Source organism: Thamnophis sirtalis, unplaced genomic scaffold, assembly GCF_051295495.1.
Source record: "Thamnophis sirtalis isolate CommonGarterSnake01/CBP01778 unplaced genomic scaffold, rThaSir2_p1.2 scaffold_1, whole genome shotgun sequence".
NCBI classification, from domain to species: domain Eukaryota; kingdom Metazoa; phylum Chordata; class Lepidosauria; order Squamata; family Natricidae; genus Thamnophis; species Thamnophis sirtalis.
In genome coordinates, this window is record NW_028261381.1 from 144,139,953 (window position 1) to 144,160,877 (window position 20,925).

Sequence of the window (20,925 nt, forward strand, 5' to 3'; positions counted from 1 at the left end):
ATTCCTTTTTTATTTTTGTTTATTTTTGAATAAACACAAACAAATAAGACACAGCAAACACCATAAAAACATATTCCATTACAAATTATAAAAAGTGTGTCAATTGGTTACAAAGAACTTTTGTGCATCCCTTCCACAGTCATTACCTAAAATCCATATCAAATTATATTTTATATCAAATATATTTATATATATTACTATCATCATACCTCATCCTTCATATGACTATAGTTGTTTTAACATCCCTTTATAACAAATATTCCAAAATTCAAAGCAAAACCATATAATGGCATTCCATTGTCTATTTTCAATATCATCCAACAACATTCTATCTTTGCGAAACATTCTAAATAAAAATTAATTATGTTTGAAAACAAAGTTTCTAAACCTCCTTTCTTAATCACTGTTTACAATTTATATCCAATTTCAATATTATAGGCTTTCATACATAACTAAGTTTCAAACTTCTTTTCATGATCACCATTTAAAATGTATACCAAATTTCCTCTTGTCGAACCAATATATATGTATACATTATATCATTGTCAATTATTTATCTAATTATGTCCGTGATCAATCCAATTTCAATATTATAGTCTTTCATACATAACAAAATTTTTAAACTTCCTTTCATGGTCATGATTTAAAAATTTATACCAAATTTTCTCTTGTCAAACCAATACATATGTATACATTATATCATTATCAATTATCTATCTAGCTATATCCATTATCACTTCATTTTTAACATAATGCTCTAATTTTAACTGTTTAGCTAGTATTTTGTTAATAGTTTTCATATCTCAACCTGTGTCTTTCCAGTAGTAATACAGTCTTATTTCTTTTGCCTTATGTGGGATTAATCTTCTGGTTATTTCCTTAATCAACTTTGTGTGGACTTCTCTTTGCACCTTGTTGCATGTCTTATGAATTCTCGGAAACCCTCCATCAGCTTCTTTAATCAGCTTATCTTTGGTTATCAGTAGTGCTTTTGTCAAAGTTCCTCTCCTTCAATCCATCAATTCTTCTCTTTTTTTCCTTCTATACCTTGAAATCTGGAGTAGAGCTCCTTTCCATCTCTCTTCCCTTTCCATGTTCCATTCTTTCCATTTCCAACCACGCTCAGATCACTGTCAATATCCACAGTTATCTTGCCTCTTTGTTCATTTTTCCCTTGGGTTTTTGAGACTCTAACCTCCACTTTTTCCATTAGCTGGCTATCTTCAATTTCATCTAATTTTGCTATATTACCATCTATATTTTCTAATTTCTTCTCAATTCTCTCTGATGTTTCTAATAATTTTTGAATTTCAAACATAATCTGTTGTAATGTTATGGTTTCTTCTTGGTATTGTGTCATGGTCCAATTTATAAACACTGCCACTCTAGTTAAAAAACAAAGCTGTTTTTCACTTCTCTCTCACTGCCAAAGAGACATCCAAAGGGCACCTGCATAAACAACCCATCTTATCTCTTTGCAAGCTAAAACCTTTGAAGTGCTGGGTCAAAATGATCAAAGAAAAGGGAGAGAAAAATATTTCCAGAACTCAGCCTCCAGCCTCCAAGTGGCAGTGTAAATTCTTTTCCCTCTGATGATACTGCTCTCTTTATATTCCATTTATATCCTCTTTATATTCCAAGCTTAAAAGAAACAAGGCTCTTAAATGGAACAAAAGAAAAAAAAACCCATGCAAGCCAGTATTGTGAAAATAAAAAAAGATTTAATCCATAGGTTAAAAAAAAGTAGTAGAAGAAAAGCCAATACTTTCACTTTAAAAAGTAGGAAGTGTTTGCAAAACTTCCATCCATAGAAGACAATTAAAAAAAAAGGATAACACACTGTCCAAAATAGCTTAAATTCGCCGCTTATTTTCTTTTCTTTTCTTTACAAGTTTAATTTGGTTTTAATCTTTTTTGGGCAGTCTCTTTTGTAAAAATAAAATTTTCTCACCAGATGGACACACTTTCTCTTTCCGCTTTCCTCCGGTTGTGGAGCTGTCCTGACTTCAGCAGCTTGGGGTTGTGCTTCTATCACCGGCTAGAAGAGATTCTCTTGGATCAATCAGGGACTTTGCGATTCCCTGAGATCAGCAAGACGTACTCTTCCCTGCAACTGTATCTTCGGGACAGTTTAGGTCCAGATGGACACCCAGCGGTAAAAGTATCGGCTGTGATCTCGGAGCTCCGAGATAGCACATCTGTATCATCGTGATGTCAGCTCCTTCTCCACATATTAATAATTCTTTAATATTCCTCCCATATTAATCTGACATAAAACAATTATAGTTGCCATGGATAAAAAGGTAAAGGTTCCCATAGCACATATGTGCTAGTTGTTCCCAACTCTAGGGTGCAGTGCTCATCTCCGTTTCAAAGTCGAAGAGCCAGCACTGTCCAAAGACGTCTCCGTGGTCATGTGGCCAGCATGACTAAATGCTGAAGGTGCACAGAACGCTGTTATCTTCCCACCAAAGATGGTTCCTATTTTTCTACTTGCATTTTTTCATGCTTTCGAACTGCTAGGTTGGCAGAAGCTGGGACAAGTAATAGGAGCTCACTCCATTACACAGCACTAGGGATTCAAACTGCCAAACTGCCAACCTTTCTGATCAACAAGCTCAGCGTCCTAGTCACTGAGCCACCACGTTCTACTTCCCCATGGATAGCATAAGATATAAAACCAGACCATATACTTGCAAAGGCTTTAACTGTAGGTTGACTAAAAAGCACAGTTGAGGAATGTAGGTCAATTTCTCAGCTATAGCAATATGCCAAACATTCTGGTACCAGTGCTCCATGTCATAATTTTATCTTTCCAGTATTTAGCTACAGACATTCTAGCTGAAAGATTCCATCAGGATCATCCAAATTACTAAATGGAGTGCTGAATCTGAAATGCAGTAAGGTAATCAGAATAGCATCTTAGGAATCTGAACTGAGAGTTTTAGAACATTTGAGACAGGGATTTGGCTTTAAAGAGCTTTTATGATACTAGGTTTGGTCAACCTGCTCTTGAATGTGGTCATGCCATGAGTCACTGAAAGACAGCTAATTAGTTCAACAACAGAAATGTTTTTTGGCTGATGTCACTCTCATCCTAGGATAAAAATTATGAAGAATAATCTAAGAATGGGTTCCTTGGGCGAGTAGCACAAAAGGAAGATCGCTGTTACAAGTGTACACTGATTGGAGGAATTCTGGAAACTAAACTTCAGTGGAATCATGTGGGATCCCAGGAAAGATGTACTGGAAATCTCAGTTAAGCCATTTTTAAAAAATATTTGGCTTAATATTGATGCAAAAATACAATATTACATCTTTTAGAAGAAATTTTTTGGACTTTTGGAAATTTTTTGGAAGAAAGCTCAAGAAAATAAATGGAGAATTCCAAACCAAGAAAAAAAATTAGACATTTATCAAGAGTTACTTTACAAGATTGTTGGTGGCGCAGTACTGGAAGAAGGAAGAATTGCCTACTATTCAAGAATGGACGTTAAAGTAGCAAACTTAGCAGAGATGGCCAAAATCTCAGCATATTTGAAGGACTATTCAGGTGAGAAATACAAGCTGGAATGGAGAAGATGGATTGACTACATTCAAAATAAATATCGGACTAAGAAATTTCAATTAGCTTATGAATGAACAAGGAATGTTACAATTTATTTAAAGTTAGCTTAATAAAAGGGGAGTTAAAGTACAAGAGGGAGGTAGCATGCTATAGTTAGTTAGTTTATGTTAGTGTATGATTGTTAAATGTTTATACCCTGTCTTTTGCTCTGGGAGGTTGTGGGGAGGGAGGGTTGTGGGGTTGGCAGGGTTGGGGTGGAGGGAGGGAAGGGGAAATATTTGTAAAATTTATTAAAACTCTTCAATTTAAAAAAAGAGTTGCTTTAGAGGTCTGTCAGGTTAAACTGAAACCTTGGAATTGACTTGTAACATAGGCAGCGTTAAAGAAATAGAAAAAATAGGTTTGAAGTCATTATGGGATTTAAAACAGCACAAAGAAAGGCTTTGAGATGATAATGGGAAGGGACCAATTTTCAGTCTTCTCTAACTAGGTGACTTCCAGACAAGCTGGGGCCTTAGCTTTTACAGTTCCTAATCAAAAGACATCCTGGCTAGAGACAAACAATACCAGAACATCTGGAGGTAAAAGGCTCAGGAGAACGGAATAAACTGATGTACTGGAAGGAAGGAAAGCCTCAAGGAGCCCCTTTAGACAACATGAGCTTAAATGGCATAATTACAGTATTAATATAGAAGACATATAGACGATATACTATAAGCATCATGTAGTGCTCCTATATAAAATGACATTTCTATTTACTTGGTTGGCTTTTGTTTGATTTTAAAGCAAAAAATTATAATTTATAAATTCAGTACATTAATTTTTTATAAACAGAACCTTTCCCTCCCCAAAATAGAGCTCCCAGCAGCTGTTAGTAACAAGAAAAGTGAGATCAAAAGGAAAAAAAAACCTTCATACTCAGCTGGCTCAGCAGTCAAAGCAGCTCATATGCCAAAGGGCCTGTCTGAATAAAAATATCTTTCCTTGCTGGTACAAGGAGAACTGAAATGGATGGAATTGCCAGACCCATCCGTCAAGGTTTTGTCCAATTCTTCCCTTTCAGAAAGAGGAAAGCTTTAGGACCAAATGATTTTTTTCTCCAGCTAAGCTTAGGATCATACATCTTAAAGGCACCGGATACGACATTTATTCTTTGGGAGCACTTTGGTTCAGTGTAACTCAGTGTTTCTCAATCTTGGCAGCTTTAAATCTGTGAATGTCAACTCCCAGAATTCCCCAGCTGGAATGCAAGTTGAGGAATTCTGGGTGTTGGTCCACATATGTGAAGCTGCCAAGGTTGAGAAATACTGGACTCAACCAGTGGAGGGAAAAAAACACATCTTCTCAATGTTAATCAGGAGCAATGTTCCATGTATAAATACTGTAAGCTCTGACACCCTGCCATCCTTTGGGAACAAGATTCTTCTTCCCAGCAGTCTACTAAATGTCTGGCTTCCTAGCTCATTCCAGGACAAAATAGAAGCCTATAAGAAAAATCCACAATATAACTAGTCACGGAATAAGAGCTAGCACATCTAATTTCTAGGTATAATGTGAGAAGTAATAACATCTGCACTGAAATTCCATGGCTTGGCACACCATTATTTTCATGGGGGTACACATTTGGAGATCCAAGGGAGCATTGGTCTGGTTGCCTAGGCAACAGAGATGTTCCTTTTTATCCCCATCCCCCAATTGGCAGCCACACTGAGAAAAACAACAATAGCCTCCATGAAGGGTGGAAATGGGGGGGGGGCGATCATGGTGCTTTTTAAAAAAACCCCGAGATTGCCAAGACCAAACTGCACGAAAATATGGTTCAGTATAATAACAGATACATATTTTTAAAAAAGCCAGTGTGGTGTTTTGCTTAATAATATGAAAATTTGTCTCCTGCCCGTCTAATGCATATGCAGTGCTCAAGATGGCCAACAGTATTTATATTAGTACAAAATTAAAATAACTTGGTCCAAATGATTTTAGCGATCGTCTAAAAACAAAGGCCACTAAAACACTGAAAAGAATAACTAACAAGAGCGGGCAGAGAAAACAGATAACATCTTCAAGTCAAACTGCTCCTGGGGAAAAATGCCTTCCTAAAGAGGAAATCTTTGAGCAAATAATCTGAATGCCCATAAGCAATATTACGACTCTGGAGATGAGCCTCCTTGGAATACTTTCCACAGCTCAGAACAAAAAAAATTAAATTCTGCAAATATGCATGGGCATGATTTGTAGCTCCCTCTGCTACCAAAAGGACATGTCAAAAAGTCACTTGCTTCTTCCTTCATATATTAAGAATAGCCCAGCAAGACATGGGGAGTAGATATATGTATAGGAATTTCAAGAGAGCAGCTCTTCTGAGAGCTAAATTTCAGAATCCCATTTGAAATGGAACCATTATAAACAGATGATTTTGATTACATCTGTTTCATGCAGTGCCTGTTATAAATATGAGGGCTGTGCTAATCCATCACAAGAGGATTTGGAATATGCAGAGAAAGCTCCTTTTCTGAATGCAGAGACAGCCAGGAGCAGCTTCCTGAACAGCGACACAAACCTATAATGAGAGTTTAAAGATGGGATCAAATTTATTATGCACCTTGCAGGGTGACTGAGGTCATCTTAAAAGGAATAACAGCGATCTTATGGAGCTGTAGGGAATAAAAGGAGTTCAGCTTCTTATATCACCATCAAACATGATTTTCTGAGGATTTCTACCCAGGCTCTCTCCCTCCCTTCCTGAGGTGAGGAGGTTAACAATCAAAGAGACAACCTCCTTAATTACACTGCCACACTGGTGGACTATTTTGTGTGGCCCTTGTGAATCTTCATTTGCTCAGGTGTTTAATGACTGACATATTTGAAGGTGATGGTGAAGATGAGGAGGAGACGGAGGAGGAAATAATTTAGTCACAGACCAAAGTAAACAAAAAAGCAATATTTAAATACCTGAGATTTTAAAAAGGCTTATTCACACTAGGAGTTACATGTATTATATCTATATTGTCTTCTCACTTTCTTGCTTTATGATCCTGGTTATTTAATAAGAAACACCCAATTGACTGCTGAGATCAGGGCTGATAATTTGTGATTAGATGAATGATTAACTCTGTCATCCAAGAATGATAGATAGGATTTATATATGCATGTATTCTGGATAGGAAATATGGAATCTTCTGAGGACAAAGCATCTATGTATTCTCTTCTGGGTAAGGGTGCAAGGATATAATAGAAGCATTAGTGATGGGTAAAAGGTAGATACTGTACATGAGTTCCTTCTGAGGTATTAAATTGCTCTGTGCATCAAGGTTGAAAATATGCTCTGCTTAATCTTGCTCCAAGCTTTGTCACTTCTTCTGTTTCTCTACCTGTATGATTTATTGCAAAAAGTATATGTCTAAATGCAAAAATAAACAAATAAACAAACCTGCAATGTTTCCATTGGCTGCTTTATAGACAGCCATTATATATGTTACCCCAGAGACAGCCCAATTAGGACAGTCTTGAGTAAAGAACGATATGGAACTATCATTCAGTTCTAGTTCCAAAACTTATCTAGAAATTGATACTGATAGGCCTGCATATTCCACAGCATTGGAGATGGCAGGCTAAATAAATTTGTTTGTTAGTTTAGGCAATGTATATATGGCCACTCGAGGGAAATTGAATGGCTAACTTAGAATTAAAAACACAAAACAAAATAACCAAACAGCACAAACATCATAGAAACACACTGCCATTCAACACAACCAAGGCCATATCACAGCATGTTCTCATTCCAAAATCGTTTCCCAGATGGGCTCCTCCAAGAGCCTAGCCAAGTGACTGGAGAAAAAAACAGGTTTTGAAAGCCAACTTGATCTGTTCCAAAAGACGTGCTGTGTGTGGCAAAAAAAGACACACCCTACAGGGTCCCGTTAGCTGACGTTATTTCATGGCAGCTACCCAAAACTTGCCATTGCCCAGGGGATGAAGCAGTCAAATCAAAGAGAGGCTATTTTGCAAAAAGTTAGGTCATAAGGAAGATCATATACTATCAAATCAGCTATGTCTCTCGGACGTCAATTTCACTGGGTCTTGGGAACCTATTACTAGTCTTTTCCTTTCCCCTAAATGGGTGTGTTTGAGAAATCACTCAGTATCTTTTAATTGTCAAATATATGTTCTTATTAATCCAGCCTAAACTGCAGCTCTGAAGTAAATTTAGATCACATTGACATCAATTCTTGTGCAGCATAAATGTCCTGAAATTACCAAAGTATATTTGGGAGTTTATTTTACTTTTCTTGTATATTATTATGTTAGCTCACACATCTGCTACAAAGACTGCTGATATTAGTGTGGCTTCTCTTTTTGGCCAGTTTTCACAGATTTTAAGTTCTGATAACTTACTAAATTCAGTGGACTTCAGTGACGGTTCTTCAGAAATCGAATAGAATTGTCTTTGTTAATGTTCTGTCATTTCTATTTTCACAGATTTCTTTCCTCTCTGAATCCTTCCTCTTTGTGGAAACGAAAAAGGGATCAAGAAGATTTTGGTGGAACAATTGTAGAAGGGTTTGATAATCCCATCTTTGACACACCATGTAACCCAAGTGTAAGGGCTCAATTTTCTAAATATTTATGTATGTATGAACAATGCACCTCCAACAATGCGACAGGGACTTCCAGAGCTAAAAAATGAAAAACACCCCACTCCACCTGCATTATCCTGTTATATTTGCACTGACAAAGCTAAATGTGGGTGATCAACATTTTTTCCAATTTTATTTTACTCTGACAGTTTCTGTCTTGCATTGAAATCAGTGGGAGAAAAACCATATGCAGTATACAAGTGCAAAGGCTGGAATACATTCCCAATCCATCTACACCAATCCTTGATATACCTTGATAAACGTCGCATTTCAAAGTAACAAAACCCTCAAAGGTATATCTGTAGGAATGGGATAAGGGCATCTAATATGAAATCTCTTCTTGGAATAGGGTGTCAAAATTACCTAGTTGTTCCTGGACCCAACTCACTCCCAGAACTGCAATTTTAAAATATTTTTAAATTATCCTTTAAGGCAAAAAGCCTCTGAAGTTAATCATTATTGTTGCTATTTAATTAATAAAAAAGGAAAGAAAAAAGGGCAGAATACAAAAATAATATTGATACAAACATACATTATTATTAAAACACATAAAAAGTACTATAACAAAAGTGGAAACTACAACAAAAATGATATTTCATTATAATGATAAACAGTTACAGTTCTACATACTTGACAAATACAAATATTGGCCAAGACATATACATTTCTGGTACAATTATAGAGCTATTTTTAACCTACTGTACATTCTATATAAATGAGTCCTCTTAGATCAGGTGAATGAAGGCACACTCAGGCTTCAGAGTAACAAACAGCTCTTTATTAGCACAAGTCAACTATGTACAATCCAGTGAAGGTTCAGTCTGACAGCAACCCTTTTATAGGGAGCTGTCAGACCCTTCGACCAATCAGATTGAATCTCTGTTCCCTCCGGAACAGAGGACCTTGGTGTAATCATCCGCAGGCACGGGATCAGATACCATCAATATGAGGACGATACTCAACTGTATCTGTCCGCCCCGTGCCAACTCAATGAAGCGGCAGACGTGATGAACCGAGGCCTTGAAGCCGTTATGGACTGGATGAGGGTTAACAAGCTTGTGCTCAACCCAGAAAAGACCGAGTGGCTCTTGTGCTTCCCTCCCAAAGATTCGATCAATATTCCATCACTCAGGCTGGGGGGTCAAATTCTATACCCCTCAGAGAGGGTTCGCAACTTGGGAGTCCTCCTGGACCCACAGCTATCGTTTGACCACCACTTAACGGCTGTGACCAGGGGGGCATTCGCCCAGGTTCGCCTGGTGCGCCAGTTGCGACCCTACCTGAATCGGGAGGCTCTCACAACAGTCACCCGGGCCCTTGTGACCTCTAGGCTGGAATACTGCAATGTGCTCTACATGGGGCTGCCCTTGAAGAGCATCCGGCGACTTCAGCTAGTACAGAACGCGGCCGCGCGAGTGATTGTGGGTGCACCTCGGTTCACCCGCATAACACCTATCCTCCGCGAGCTGCGCTGGCTACCTGTCGATCTCCGGATGCGCTTCAAGGTGCTATTAGTCACCCATAAAGCCCTGCATGGTAGTGGATCTGGATACTTGAGAGACCGCCTTCTGCCAATTACATCCCTGCGACCAATAAGATCACATAGATTAGGCCTCCTCCGTATCCCATCGGCCAGCCAGTGTCGGCTGGCAACTACAAGGAGGAGGGCCTTCTCAGTAGTAGCCCCGACCCTTTGGAACGAGCTCCCCGTGGAGATTCGTACCCTCTCCACCGTCCAGGCCTTCCGCACAGCCCTTAAGAACTGGCTAGCCCGTCAGGCCTGGGGACAAGGATAGTTGCCCCTCCCGAATGATGAATGTATGTTGTTTACTATTTTATTATATGTCTCTATGTTAACGTCTGTATTCCCCCTCCCTGATTCTATGTGAGCCGCCCTGAGTCCCCTCAGGGAAAAGGGCGGCCTACAAATATTAATAAAATCTATAAAAATCTATAAAAACCATTACCAAAGATTCTGGTATCTAACACCCCTCCCCTCTTAGATGGGCTCAACCGACTTGTAACGTAGTCACGCAGGTAGGCAGACTTTCTGGTGCTCGCCCAGACCTGCGCAGTTCAGTTGGTGGGTGTTCTTCAGTCAGATCAGATGGACCTGTTGTCTCCGCGGCTTTGCCTGGTGGAAGCTCCTGGAACTTCTCACAGGCCGCAGCTGGAGTTTCTGGAGCCGGTTCGCTCAGAAATCGCTGCAGGCCTGCAACCATTACAGATAAGTACCCCGGTACCTTCGGGATTGAGTTATCTGTGGAAGGAGTGAATTCTTGCTCCTTTTGGGTAGGGCTTTGGCTAACTCATGCAGAAGTTACCTCTGGTTGCCTAAGACTGGAGTTGGAGATGCGGCCACGGAATTGGTCAATGTGCCATCTCCAAGTTCAACTGTCCTCGAGCTCTAATGGGTAAGAGCAAGGCCCGGTGATGCCTATTACTGTGGCAGGAATCCAAAGAGTTGCCCCAGTGTCGTTGTGGGTGTAAACCTGATCCCTTACGCTAAAGTTTCCTATTTTGCCGGTCAAATCTGGGGGCAACGCCGCAGAGTAGTTTGGGTGTAGTCGGTCTAAGTGGGAACTTAGCCGGTGACCCATTAGAAGCTTGCAAGGGCTTCTACCAGTGGCAGACCTTGGCGTGATGTGCTGTATGAGGAGGAATTGATCAACCCGTCTTTGCCAATCTCCCGGGCCCATCCTGGATAGGGCTTCTTTTGCAGGTCTCGGGGGTAGGGTCTGCAAGCAGTTCAGGCAGTGGGCATCGACTCAAGGCGTCGGCATGCCCCAAGATAGAGCCAGGTTGATGGACAAGGTGATAACTGTAGGCCGTGAGGAAGATTGTCCATCTGGTCATTCGCGGCAACAAAGAAGCAGTGGTAGGCCGGTCCCCAGCCAGCAATCCCAGCAATGGTTTATGGTCCGTGATAAGTTCAAAGTCACAGCCGTAGATGTACTCATGGAACCGTTTCACACCGGCGACTGCAGCAGGAGCCTCACGGTCCAGTTGGCTGTAGTTCCGCTCGGCAGCAGACAATGTTCGTGAGTAGTAGGCAATGGGTGCCTCGGTTCCATTGGGCATGCAGTGGCTGAGGACGGCTCTGACGCCAAACAGGAAAGCGTCGCACATTAGGACAAGTGGCAGGGTCTGGATACATTGGACCAAAAATGTGTCCACTGACAGCAGTTTCTTCACCACGGCAAATGCGGCTGCCTTCAGCTCTGCCCCAGGACCACTTGCCGCGTTTGCTGAGAAGCCGATGCAAAGGCTCAGCAAACGTGGCTTTCTGCTTGAGAAAGACACTAAAGAAGTTAAGGAGCCTGAGGAACGCCTGCAGTTCGGTCTGATTGCAAGGTGTAGGGGCATCCTGGATTGCCTTAATTTTTTTGTTGGTCGGGTGAATCCCAGAGCTGTCGATGAGGTACCCTAGGAATTCAATCCTTGGCACGTTAATTTGGCATTTTTCCTTTTTGAGGTGGAGGCTTTTGTCTCTGATTCTGGCCAGAACAGTTCCCAATCTTTTAAATAATGGTGCATTATTTGCAGCCAATACCAATATGTCATCAAAATAGGGGACAACTCCTGGAATCCCGTGCAAAAGCCGTTCCATGACACTTTGGAACAGTCCAGGGGCAATACTAACTCCGAATTGGAGGCGGGTGCATTTGAATGCACCGCTGTGCATCACAATGGTTTGAGCCTCTGCCGTGGTGCCATCTATAGGCAACTGCTGGTATGCCTGCACCATATCTAATTTTGCAAAAACTTTTCCGGGGCCTAATGAGTGCAGTAAATGCTGTACAATGGGTACAGGATAAGCACTTTGCTGCAAAGCTTTGTACTTGTCTGTGCAGATGTGGACAGACCCGTCAGGGTTGACAGGTGTCACTATAGGGGTCTCCCAGCATGCATGATCTACCAGCTCTAGGATTCCCTGGCCAATCAATTTGTCTAGTTCCAAATCAATTTTAGGGCAGAGAGCGAAAGGTACTCTCCTGGGTTTTAGCCTGATGAGGGCTACATTGGGGTCCAAGTTAAAAGATATTGGAGTCCCCTCATACTTAGCTAGACTGATGCTGAAGACATCCTCGAACTCCTTAAGGAATTCCTCAGTGCTTTCGTCTCATATGGAGTTGATTCTGGTCACTTCTAGGACCAGGGCTTCGAACCAGTCAAGCCCCAGGAGGCTCTGCAGGTCTCCATTGACTACCGTCACCGGTAGCTGGCTGCAGAAGCTCTTGAACCTCACCCAGAAGGTGCCCTGGCCCACGATGGGGACTTGGTTCCCCTGGTAGTCGCAAAGGCGGATGTCTGGAACCCACAGCTGATGCTTTTTAAGGCTAGGGATAGCCTCTTTGAGTGCTGCCCAAGACATTATGGTCAAGTATGACTCCGTGTCAATCTCCATATTGCATGGAGAGTCCTCAATGAGGACTGTGACTTTCAGCTTTTTTGGCCATTTCGTGCAGACTTGGCCTATGGAGATGTGGTAGGTGACTATGGTGTCGCCTTCTGTTCGCTGTGGTCGTAGCTGCCATGCCCCTTGGTTGGGCCTCTGCTAGCGGTTAGGTATGCTTCTGGACTTCCAGGTTGTAGCAGGGCGATCCTTCTGCAGACCTTGTGATGTGCCCTTTGAGTTCGCAGCGTTGACAGATGGCATCGCGGAAACGGCAATGTGTTCTGAGGTGGTTTCTTCCACAGCCTGCGCAAGGCGGGAAATGCGGTTCAAATTTTCACGCTGGCTTGGTGCGATCACTGCACATGCAGTAGCTGTCATCTTTGCTTTCCAAGCCTTCAGAGAGCAAACCCCCACTTGCTACTAGCACTGGTGTGGTCCCTCTTCCTGTGTCCCAAGCTATAAGTTTAGTTTGGACAAGAATGCGAAGAAAAAACAAAAAGGGACTTCTTCAGATGTGTTTGAAATAAAAGCCAGGTCAAAATGCCATGAAGTTGCAAAACATTAATGAACAATAAAAAAATAGAACTACTCAATTCACCTTTTGACTTAGTCTTTTCTGAAAAAAATGATGTGTGTTCCAACAAGCAATTCTGAAGAGGAGGATGAAATGGCAAGATGGAAAATTAAGTTTGATAGAAAAACTTAAGATAGAAAAAAATCATGTTCAATGAATATGTTACTTTGAATAAGTTTAAATCTTCAGTGTCAGATAAACTGCATACTAAGGTACTGAAAAATCATGCAAGTGATTTACCAAACCTTTATATATTATTTGAGAGAAATCCTGGAAAATGATGAAGGTTGACTCTTCATAAAAAGAAAAAAATAAGGATCCATTATCCAGTTTGTCAGTTCTACAATATATAAAGATTGAGTTGTAAGCAACTTGAAACAAGGTGCTAAATACTAGATGTCAGGTTATTGTATGTATTTCTCCAAAACAAGTCTTCCGGAACTGATCTTATCTCATGCTTTGATCAGGTAACTTCCTTGGTAGATTGTGAAATGCTGTGAGCATAATATATCTTGATTTCAACAAAGCATTTGACAAAGGACAACCATGACATTCCAATTAGCATGTTAGTTAAGTGTGGGGTGGATGGCATAATAATTATATAAACATGTATTTGGGTCAAAACTGCTCAAAGAATATTTATCAACATTAAACTAGAAAGGAGATCTTTAATGGACTGCCACAAAATTTGGTTCTGAGCTCTACATGTTATATATTAATGCCCTTTATGTGGAGTGAACACTTTACAAATTTGCAAATGACACAAGATTGGGCAGGTTAGTTAATACCGTGGAAAATGGAAATATAATTTAAATGTGAGTCAGTAGCGTGATGTAGCTGGGAAAAGGCTAAGTAGCATCAATATCACAATAAATAATAATTCCACTTAATTCTGGGCAGTACATCTTAAGAATTCAGACAAACTGACACAAGTGCAAAGAAGAGAGATCACGAAACTATAAATTAAGCTGTCTGCAAAGATTCAAGGACATTGTTAGGCTTTAAAAGATGGGGTTGATGTGCTAGAACTCTTCAAATACCTGAAAAAAATGTGACATAGAAGTAGGTGAAGAATTACTCTCAGAGTGCAGGATATTAAATAACGGGTTGATATTATAGGAAGGTAGATTTTGATTGATATCAAAGAAATCTGTCAATGGAACAAATTGTCCATATAGTGGTAGGTTCCATGTCACTAATGTGTTTGAACAAGGCAAAACAATCATCTTATTAGAATTCTTACAACTGGATTCCTCCACTGACTAGGTGGTTAGATTTGATGGCCTAAGTAGTAGTCCCTTACAATTAGCTAATAAATGAGAATTGAGTACATAGGGTGGGGGTGGGGGGAAATTTAATCATCACTCCATTGTAATCCTAATCTTGTTCAAACCTATAAATCAAACAAAAAAACACCTTTAAAAGTATTATTTGGCTGTTTATTACCTAGAGTATACTTCTGTAAAAATAAAGATTTTATGTCACCCAAGCAACTTTGCCTCTATATTATACATTTATAAAATGTGTTTAAATATAAAGTTCAAGTTTTCTGAATGCAGAAATGACATTATGTGCACAGCAAATGAACAACCTAAGTGTTACAGGTAGTCCTTGAATTATGACCATAACTGAGTCTGGCACTCATCTGTAAGTAATAATGGTCATAATTGATATGACCAGACCTGATTTTATGACATTTTCCACAGTAGTCATTAAGGAACACAGTGATGATTAAGGGAAGGTTAAGCGAATGCAATATTTGTTAAGTGGTGGTTATTAAGTGAACCATCTGTTCACTATGGGGTGATTTTTATTAGAAACCAGAATAAATGTTGGTTTCTGGAAAAATTGTAAATTGCAGTCACATGACCAGGGGCTCAGCAGGCAGCCACAAATGCCGGCTGATTGCTGAGCTTCCAAAATGTAGTAACTGCAGACATCTGTGATGTCAGAACTTTGAAACCAGGTCATAAGTAACATTTTAGCATCCTTTGTAAGTTCAAATGGCCATTAAGTGGCTTGTTCTAAGTCAAGGACTACCTTTACTTTGTCAACTATAAATACTGGACTGATAGCTTGAATTCATCATACCTTACAAGAGCTCTTTTCTGTTCAAAGCATTTAGGTTCCCAAATTAGTTTTAAAGGAATTGCATTAACATGTGGATTTTCTCTTTTTTCTTCTAGGTTTTAGCCAATAGACATTCAGTGGGGGAAACTCAAGAAGAGATGGCAAACAGAAATAGTAGACTTTATTACATTAACACTTTATATAATGAAATAGAACTTAATGCTTAAGTAATGCATTGCAAGCAGTCAAAAGACTCAATCACTGATTATTATTAGATACAGATTTCATTTGTGCAGTTGTGTGCATTATATCAAGATCAGTGTGATGTGGCCTGAACTAAATTGTGTGTAATAAACGAATGGATGGAGCTCATCATAAGGAAATCTATTTCTAATCATTTATAGTTGCATTCCCTAATTTGGTGTCCTCCATATCCTGTGACATTGCAACCCTTTTCAAGCAATGTTTTCCAATGACTCTGAAAAATTGGGGGAATGCTGTTTTAAAGAAATATTCATCAGATTTCTACAAGAAACCCCTGGCATAATTAAACAGAGTTATAACACATTGTATACTCATTCCCAGTTCTTCCATGGAGAAATTGCAATCCAGTCAAACTTTATGACCTTTGCCTCATTTAAGGAATCCTCTGCAAGTGAAGCAATCAGACCTTTGCCGGGTTTAAGGTGTTAATGCTGCTAGAGTCTGCTGGCCACAAGAAAAAAAAATGGAGAGCTTTTGCTGTTCAAGGAAGCTCATCACATTCTGAGCACAATAGTATAGAAATATCTTCTTAAACCAAATGGAATGGTTAAACCGAGGGTAGCATAGGGGATAATGGAGCTTGAAGGCATTGCCAGTGGTGGGTTCCTACCGGTTTGGACTGCTTCGACCGAACCTGTAGTGGTTTGTTGGCCTAGGTCACTGGAATTGGCAGTGACCCAGGTTTGGCACGCCCCCAAACCAGTTCTCTGGGGGCCGCCATAGGCGCCGCCATCTTGTTTTTCACTTCTGTGCATGCACAGAACAATTTTTGTTGCACTGTGCAAGCGTGTGAAGCATACATCAAGTGCACGTATGGGGGGGGGCCTTGCACATGAGTGAATCGTCAGTAGTGCCTGTTGGAACCCACCCTGGCCATGCCCCATGTCAGAAGTAGGCAACTTAGGTCCTTCTAGATTTTTTTGGCATTTCATTTCCTCCATCTTGGAGAGGATGCCTCAAGATGGGCAGACAAAGAAACTGAATTAATTCAGAGTTGGCCTCAAAGCATAAATAACCAAACGCAAATTATCTGACTTGGACACCTCATCCAAAGGTAGCTCTCTGGAGAAGGCTGTAATGCTGGGAAAGGTGGAAGGAAAGATAAGAAGAGGATGACTAACAGCAAAGAGAATAGACTCAGTTACAGTACTGGTGGGTGCGTCATTGGAATGGCTGAAGAACCAGGTTAAGGACATAAGAGCATAATGAAGAAAAAAAACTTGCGGGTATGTAATCATTCCCACCAACTCCAGCCAACCTAAGCAATGACAAAGGACTAGAAATTGTAGTTGAAAACATCTGTATACCAGGTTGCCTAGTCCTGAACGTAGGAGGAAAAATTGACAGAACTGGGTTTGCTTAGCTTGGAGAAAAGTGTCCCTTTCCCTCATTCCTGTTTATGATAATAAAGCTTTGGAAAGAGAAAGGAAGTACATTTAATTTGGGCAGGAAACATATTAGGAAAAAAAATTCAATTTCCATCTGAGCATCTCCAGTGAGCCATTATCCTGGAGACAGACTGTAATGCTTTTAAATGCTATAGAGTAGCTGTCATATTTTGGCAGCACTTGTAATGTATGTCAAAAGAGTTCCAAAATCTCTGAATAACGAAGAGGGATTCTGGTCTTGCTAAGCAGGAGGGGAGCATCAACTTGCCATGGCTTCTTGTATTTCATTGATGGCCCCAAAATATGTATATTCTTCACCTTTGCCACATGGTTATAAAAGGCAGGAGTGGGTTTTTTAAAAAATGAAATATAATGAAACACTACTTTGAATCAGACTGCCAATCCTTGTTATGAAATACACATATACACATAAACAAACAATTTTAGGTAACACGGGAAGTCAGCAAAAAATGTATCCAAACCCACATTTTGTTTCTATTTGTTTTCCTAAATTCTATTGCAAGAAACAGGAGCTGAATAGAAGTTTCTGTGAAGTGTGTTTATGTAGGTAGATTTATTGAATTTGGTAGCGACAGATCTCTTGCATTTTCTATAAGATTGGCTATTCTTTCCGAGGGTTTTGCTTTCTTTACTGTTTATTGGCTGGAACTAGAAAAATAAAAATGTTGGGTTTGCACAGTACATTAAGTTATAATTAAGGTGACCAGATTTTCAGATTGGTAAAGAGGGACACCTTTGACCCGGGGGGAGGAGGGCTTGATTAAAAATTTTATACGGAGCAACAAAAAATTTCATACAACACAAAAATAGTATTGTAATATTTTTTTATATTTCAACATAACTACAATTTACAAATATAAATTGTAACTGTTGCCAAACATCAAAATTTTGATCATGTGACCATGAGGATGCTGCAACAGTCGCTAAGTGTGAAAATGGTCACTAAGTGTGAAAAATGGTCATCAGTCACTTTTTTCAACGCCATTGTAACTTTGGTCACTAAGCCTATTATACCACCTTTCTTGCCACAGTTCTTAAGTGAATAACTGCAGCTGGTATTTTGTATTTTGGATAGAATCTTTTTTTAAATAGTCTAAGACAATTTAAAAAAAAGAATCCACACAGAATAAATTGAAGTAAAACATTTCAAACTATTCTTTCTATGCACAATATATTTCAAAGTATTGTGCATAGAATTTTTAAAAATGGTTTCACTTCAATTTATTTTGGATAGAATCTTTTTTTAAATAGTCTAAGACAATTAAAAAAAGAATCCACACAGAATAAAACTATTTTAAAAAATCCTATGCACAATAAATAAAATATTATTTTAAAATACATTAAAAAAATAAAAGAAAAAAACCCAGCTCACTTACCAGCAGGCACAAGTGAGCACTCCAAGTCAATCCAGAATGATGTAGATGTTAATACAAAGAACTGAGCAAATTAAAATGGTGAAATTAGTCAGGGAAATATTTTTCAAAGAAACTTTGCCACCATTTTTCCCACACAAGCCGACCTCCAACCTCTGTGCCCCTCCCCTCCGGAAAATCCAGGAAGGAACACTCGCTGCTTCTCTAGCCAAGTATTTCCTGGAGCTCTATGGTACTTGGTCATTTTTTCTTATAAAATGAGGTAAAAGGGGTGCGGGGAGGGTCTGTTTTCTTGCTTTAATGTTTTAATATCTTCAATGAAAGTACTGAGACAGAGAGAGGGATTAGACAGGGTGTCTTTTGTCTTGCCCAGGTTAGGATTTCTTAAGCAAATCCACTGGGCTTTCAACATGAAGCCAGAAAATCGGGACTTTTTTATAAATTGTGACTGTCCTGCCAAAATCAGGACATCTGGTCATCTTAGTTATAATGCGGTCAGCTCGGGCCTAGCTTATTGTGTGAACCCATCCATCGTGATTTGTAAATCATTATTCCTACCTTGGAATCTCACAAATGAGATGCTATTAAATAATTTCAGTTCAATGTTTCTTTACAGTCCAATTTAAGTTTAAAAACAATATAAAGGAATTAATTCACAAGGCAATAGGAACGCAAATGGAGATCCTGTTGATTTGCTGATTGCCGAGAAATATTAAATGGAGAAATATAGGGTGGATCATAAGAAACATAAAGAAGGGGGCAGGTTAAAAGATATTTTAATCTTTGACAACATCAAACTATGATATGTTCTGATATTATAAATAGCCATGGTGACACAGTGGTTAGAATGCAGTATTGCAGGCTAATTGTGCCATTTGCAAGTAGTTCAATCTTGACAGGTTGACCCAGCCTTCTATCCTTCTGAGGTCAGTAAAATGAGGAGCCAGTTTGTTGGGGGCACTATAGAAAGCACTTCAAAGCAGTATATAAGTCTAAGTGCTATTGCTATTAGGAAAGAAAAACATTTTCCATACTCTCAAAATAGAGTCACATTTTGACTGAGATGAATGAATGAATGAATGAATGAATGAATGAATGAATGAATGAATGAATATCAATGATTGCATTTTGGCTTATTAATGAAATTCTCAGAGTTTTGACATATGTGTTTCAGATAATCATCTTATTGTTCCCAGGCAAAGAGTAGATTTGGAGAAGTAAAGAGATGGTCAGACTCTGCTCTGATTAGGCAATTGATACCATCTTTTCCAAGCCTTCCTGGGAGTACAGTTATTATTAATAGGCCAGCCAGCCAACATTTCCCAGTTAAGTGGCCTGCAAATGTGTTGGAGAATAACTGTGATCTATATTTATAGATGCTTATTTGCATGAAAATGAGGGGTACATTGTGACTCTACCCTGCAAGTTAATTTAAATTCTTTTTTATGTTTATCCTCTTTAATACTAGCACAGGCTGTTCCAATCTCATGTTACTCTTATAAGTAGGAATAGAGCTCTAATAATACAAATGTCAGGCTGGTGGAGGAGAAGGAGGAAGAGCCATCTTCCATAATCCATCACATCTGAAGAATACAAGTTGGGGAAGGTTACGTTAACATATTTATTTTTCTGGAAACCAACTTGGAGGAATCTAAAGTAGCAACAAGTCAACAAATTGTGCGACTTGTATCCATGCACACTGATTACATTATGTCCCCTTGTGAATAAGAAGTGTTATGCAAAGTGCAAAAAAAATAATAATGAACAATAAGCCAAAGTAATTAAAAGCATGAGTTGGGGTATGTGGGCATGTTAAATAAATCCACTGTATACTATTCAATATATCCACTTCTATCTGCACACTATTCAATGGATCCAATTCAGTAGATCCACTTTTTCTAGCCTCACAAACTTTGCTTCAACCAAATCTATATGCTATTTCATTCATTACTTTTTGCTCTCTAATCTGGCATGTGCAGATATCTAAGTAATATGTTGAAAGAAAGGGAATAGTTACTTAACATTCTGCCTACAGGATCTAGATAATCTCAATAAGGACAGCTAGGAGAGCAGCAAATGACATTGAAATATATTTGTGCAGAGCCTACTTTTCAATGCATACAAATCATGGCCTGATTGTATTTGTAGCCCTATGATGGAAAGTCAAGCACAACAAAAGAAAATATGTGCATTCTGAAACTCTCAGAGAGAAAGTGGGTGGATTTTCAAGAATTACATCTTTCAAGGTGCCTTTGAACAATATAGAGCCATGGCAGAAAATATATTTAGTGAAGAGGATGATTCCAAACTTCCCTTAAATATTAACTCTGTGTAATTGCTAAAACTGCTACTTAATTTTATGTCTGGGCTGAGTAATTCTGTGCAATTTAACAGAAGTATGAAGATATAAAAAAATATCTATATATTCAGATTGGTCATTGACAGTAGTTCTCAGTAGAAACCAGTTCGTGGGTACAGTTACACAAATGTGTGAGAAAAATGCAACATCAGCATTTAAGAACAAAACCAAAAACTACCAAAAAAAAAAACCCATACACTGTAATTGTTATTTCTAATCAGAAATATTTTCTTTCTGATTTCAAGCTATAATCAGATCCAAATGAATTTAGT

The 20,925-nt window shown here is 39.1% G+C and overlaps 1 protein-coding gene across 2 annotated transcripts in view; it reads left to right on the top strand.

Moving 5' to 3' along the window:
- The window catches only part of AMN (amnion associated transmembrane protein), a 104,234-nt gene extending 86,438 nt beyond the window's left edge, over positions 1–17,796 (top strand). For both annotated transcript variants that reach the window (XM_087726715.1, XM_087726720.1), the window contains 2 exons: positions 8,048–8,168; positions 15,365–17,796. In XM_087726715.1, the coding sequence (XP_087582841.1) occupies positions 8,048–8,168; positions 15,365–15,475 (232 nt within the window). In that variant the 3' untranslated portion in view covers positions 15,476–17,796. The remainder of the gene's footprint in view (positions 1–8,047; positions 8,169–15,364) is intronic.
- The last annotated feature ends 3,129 nt before the right edge of the window (positions 17,797–20,925 follow it).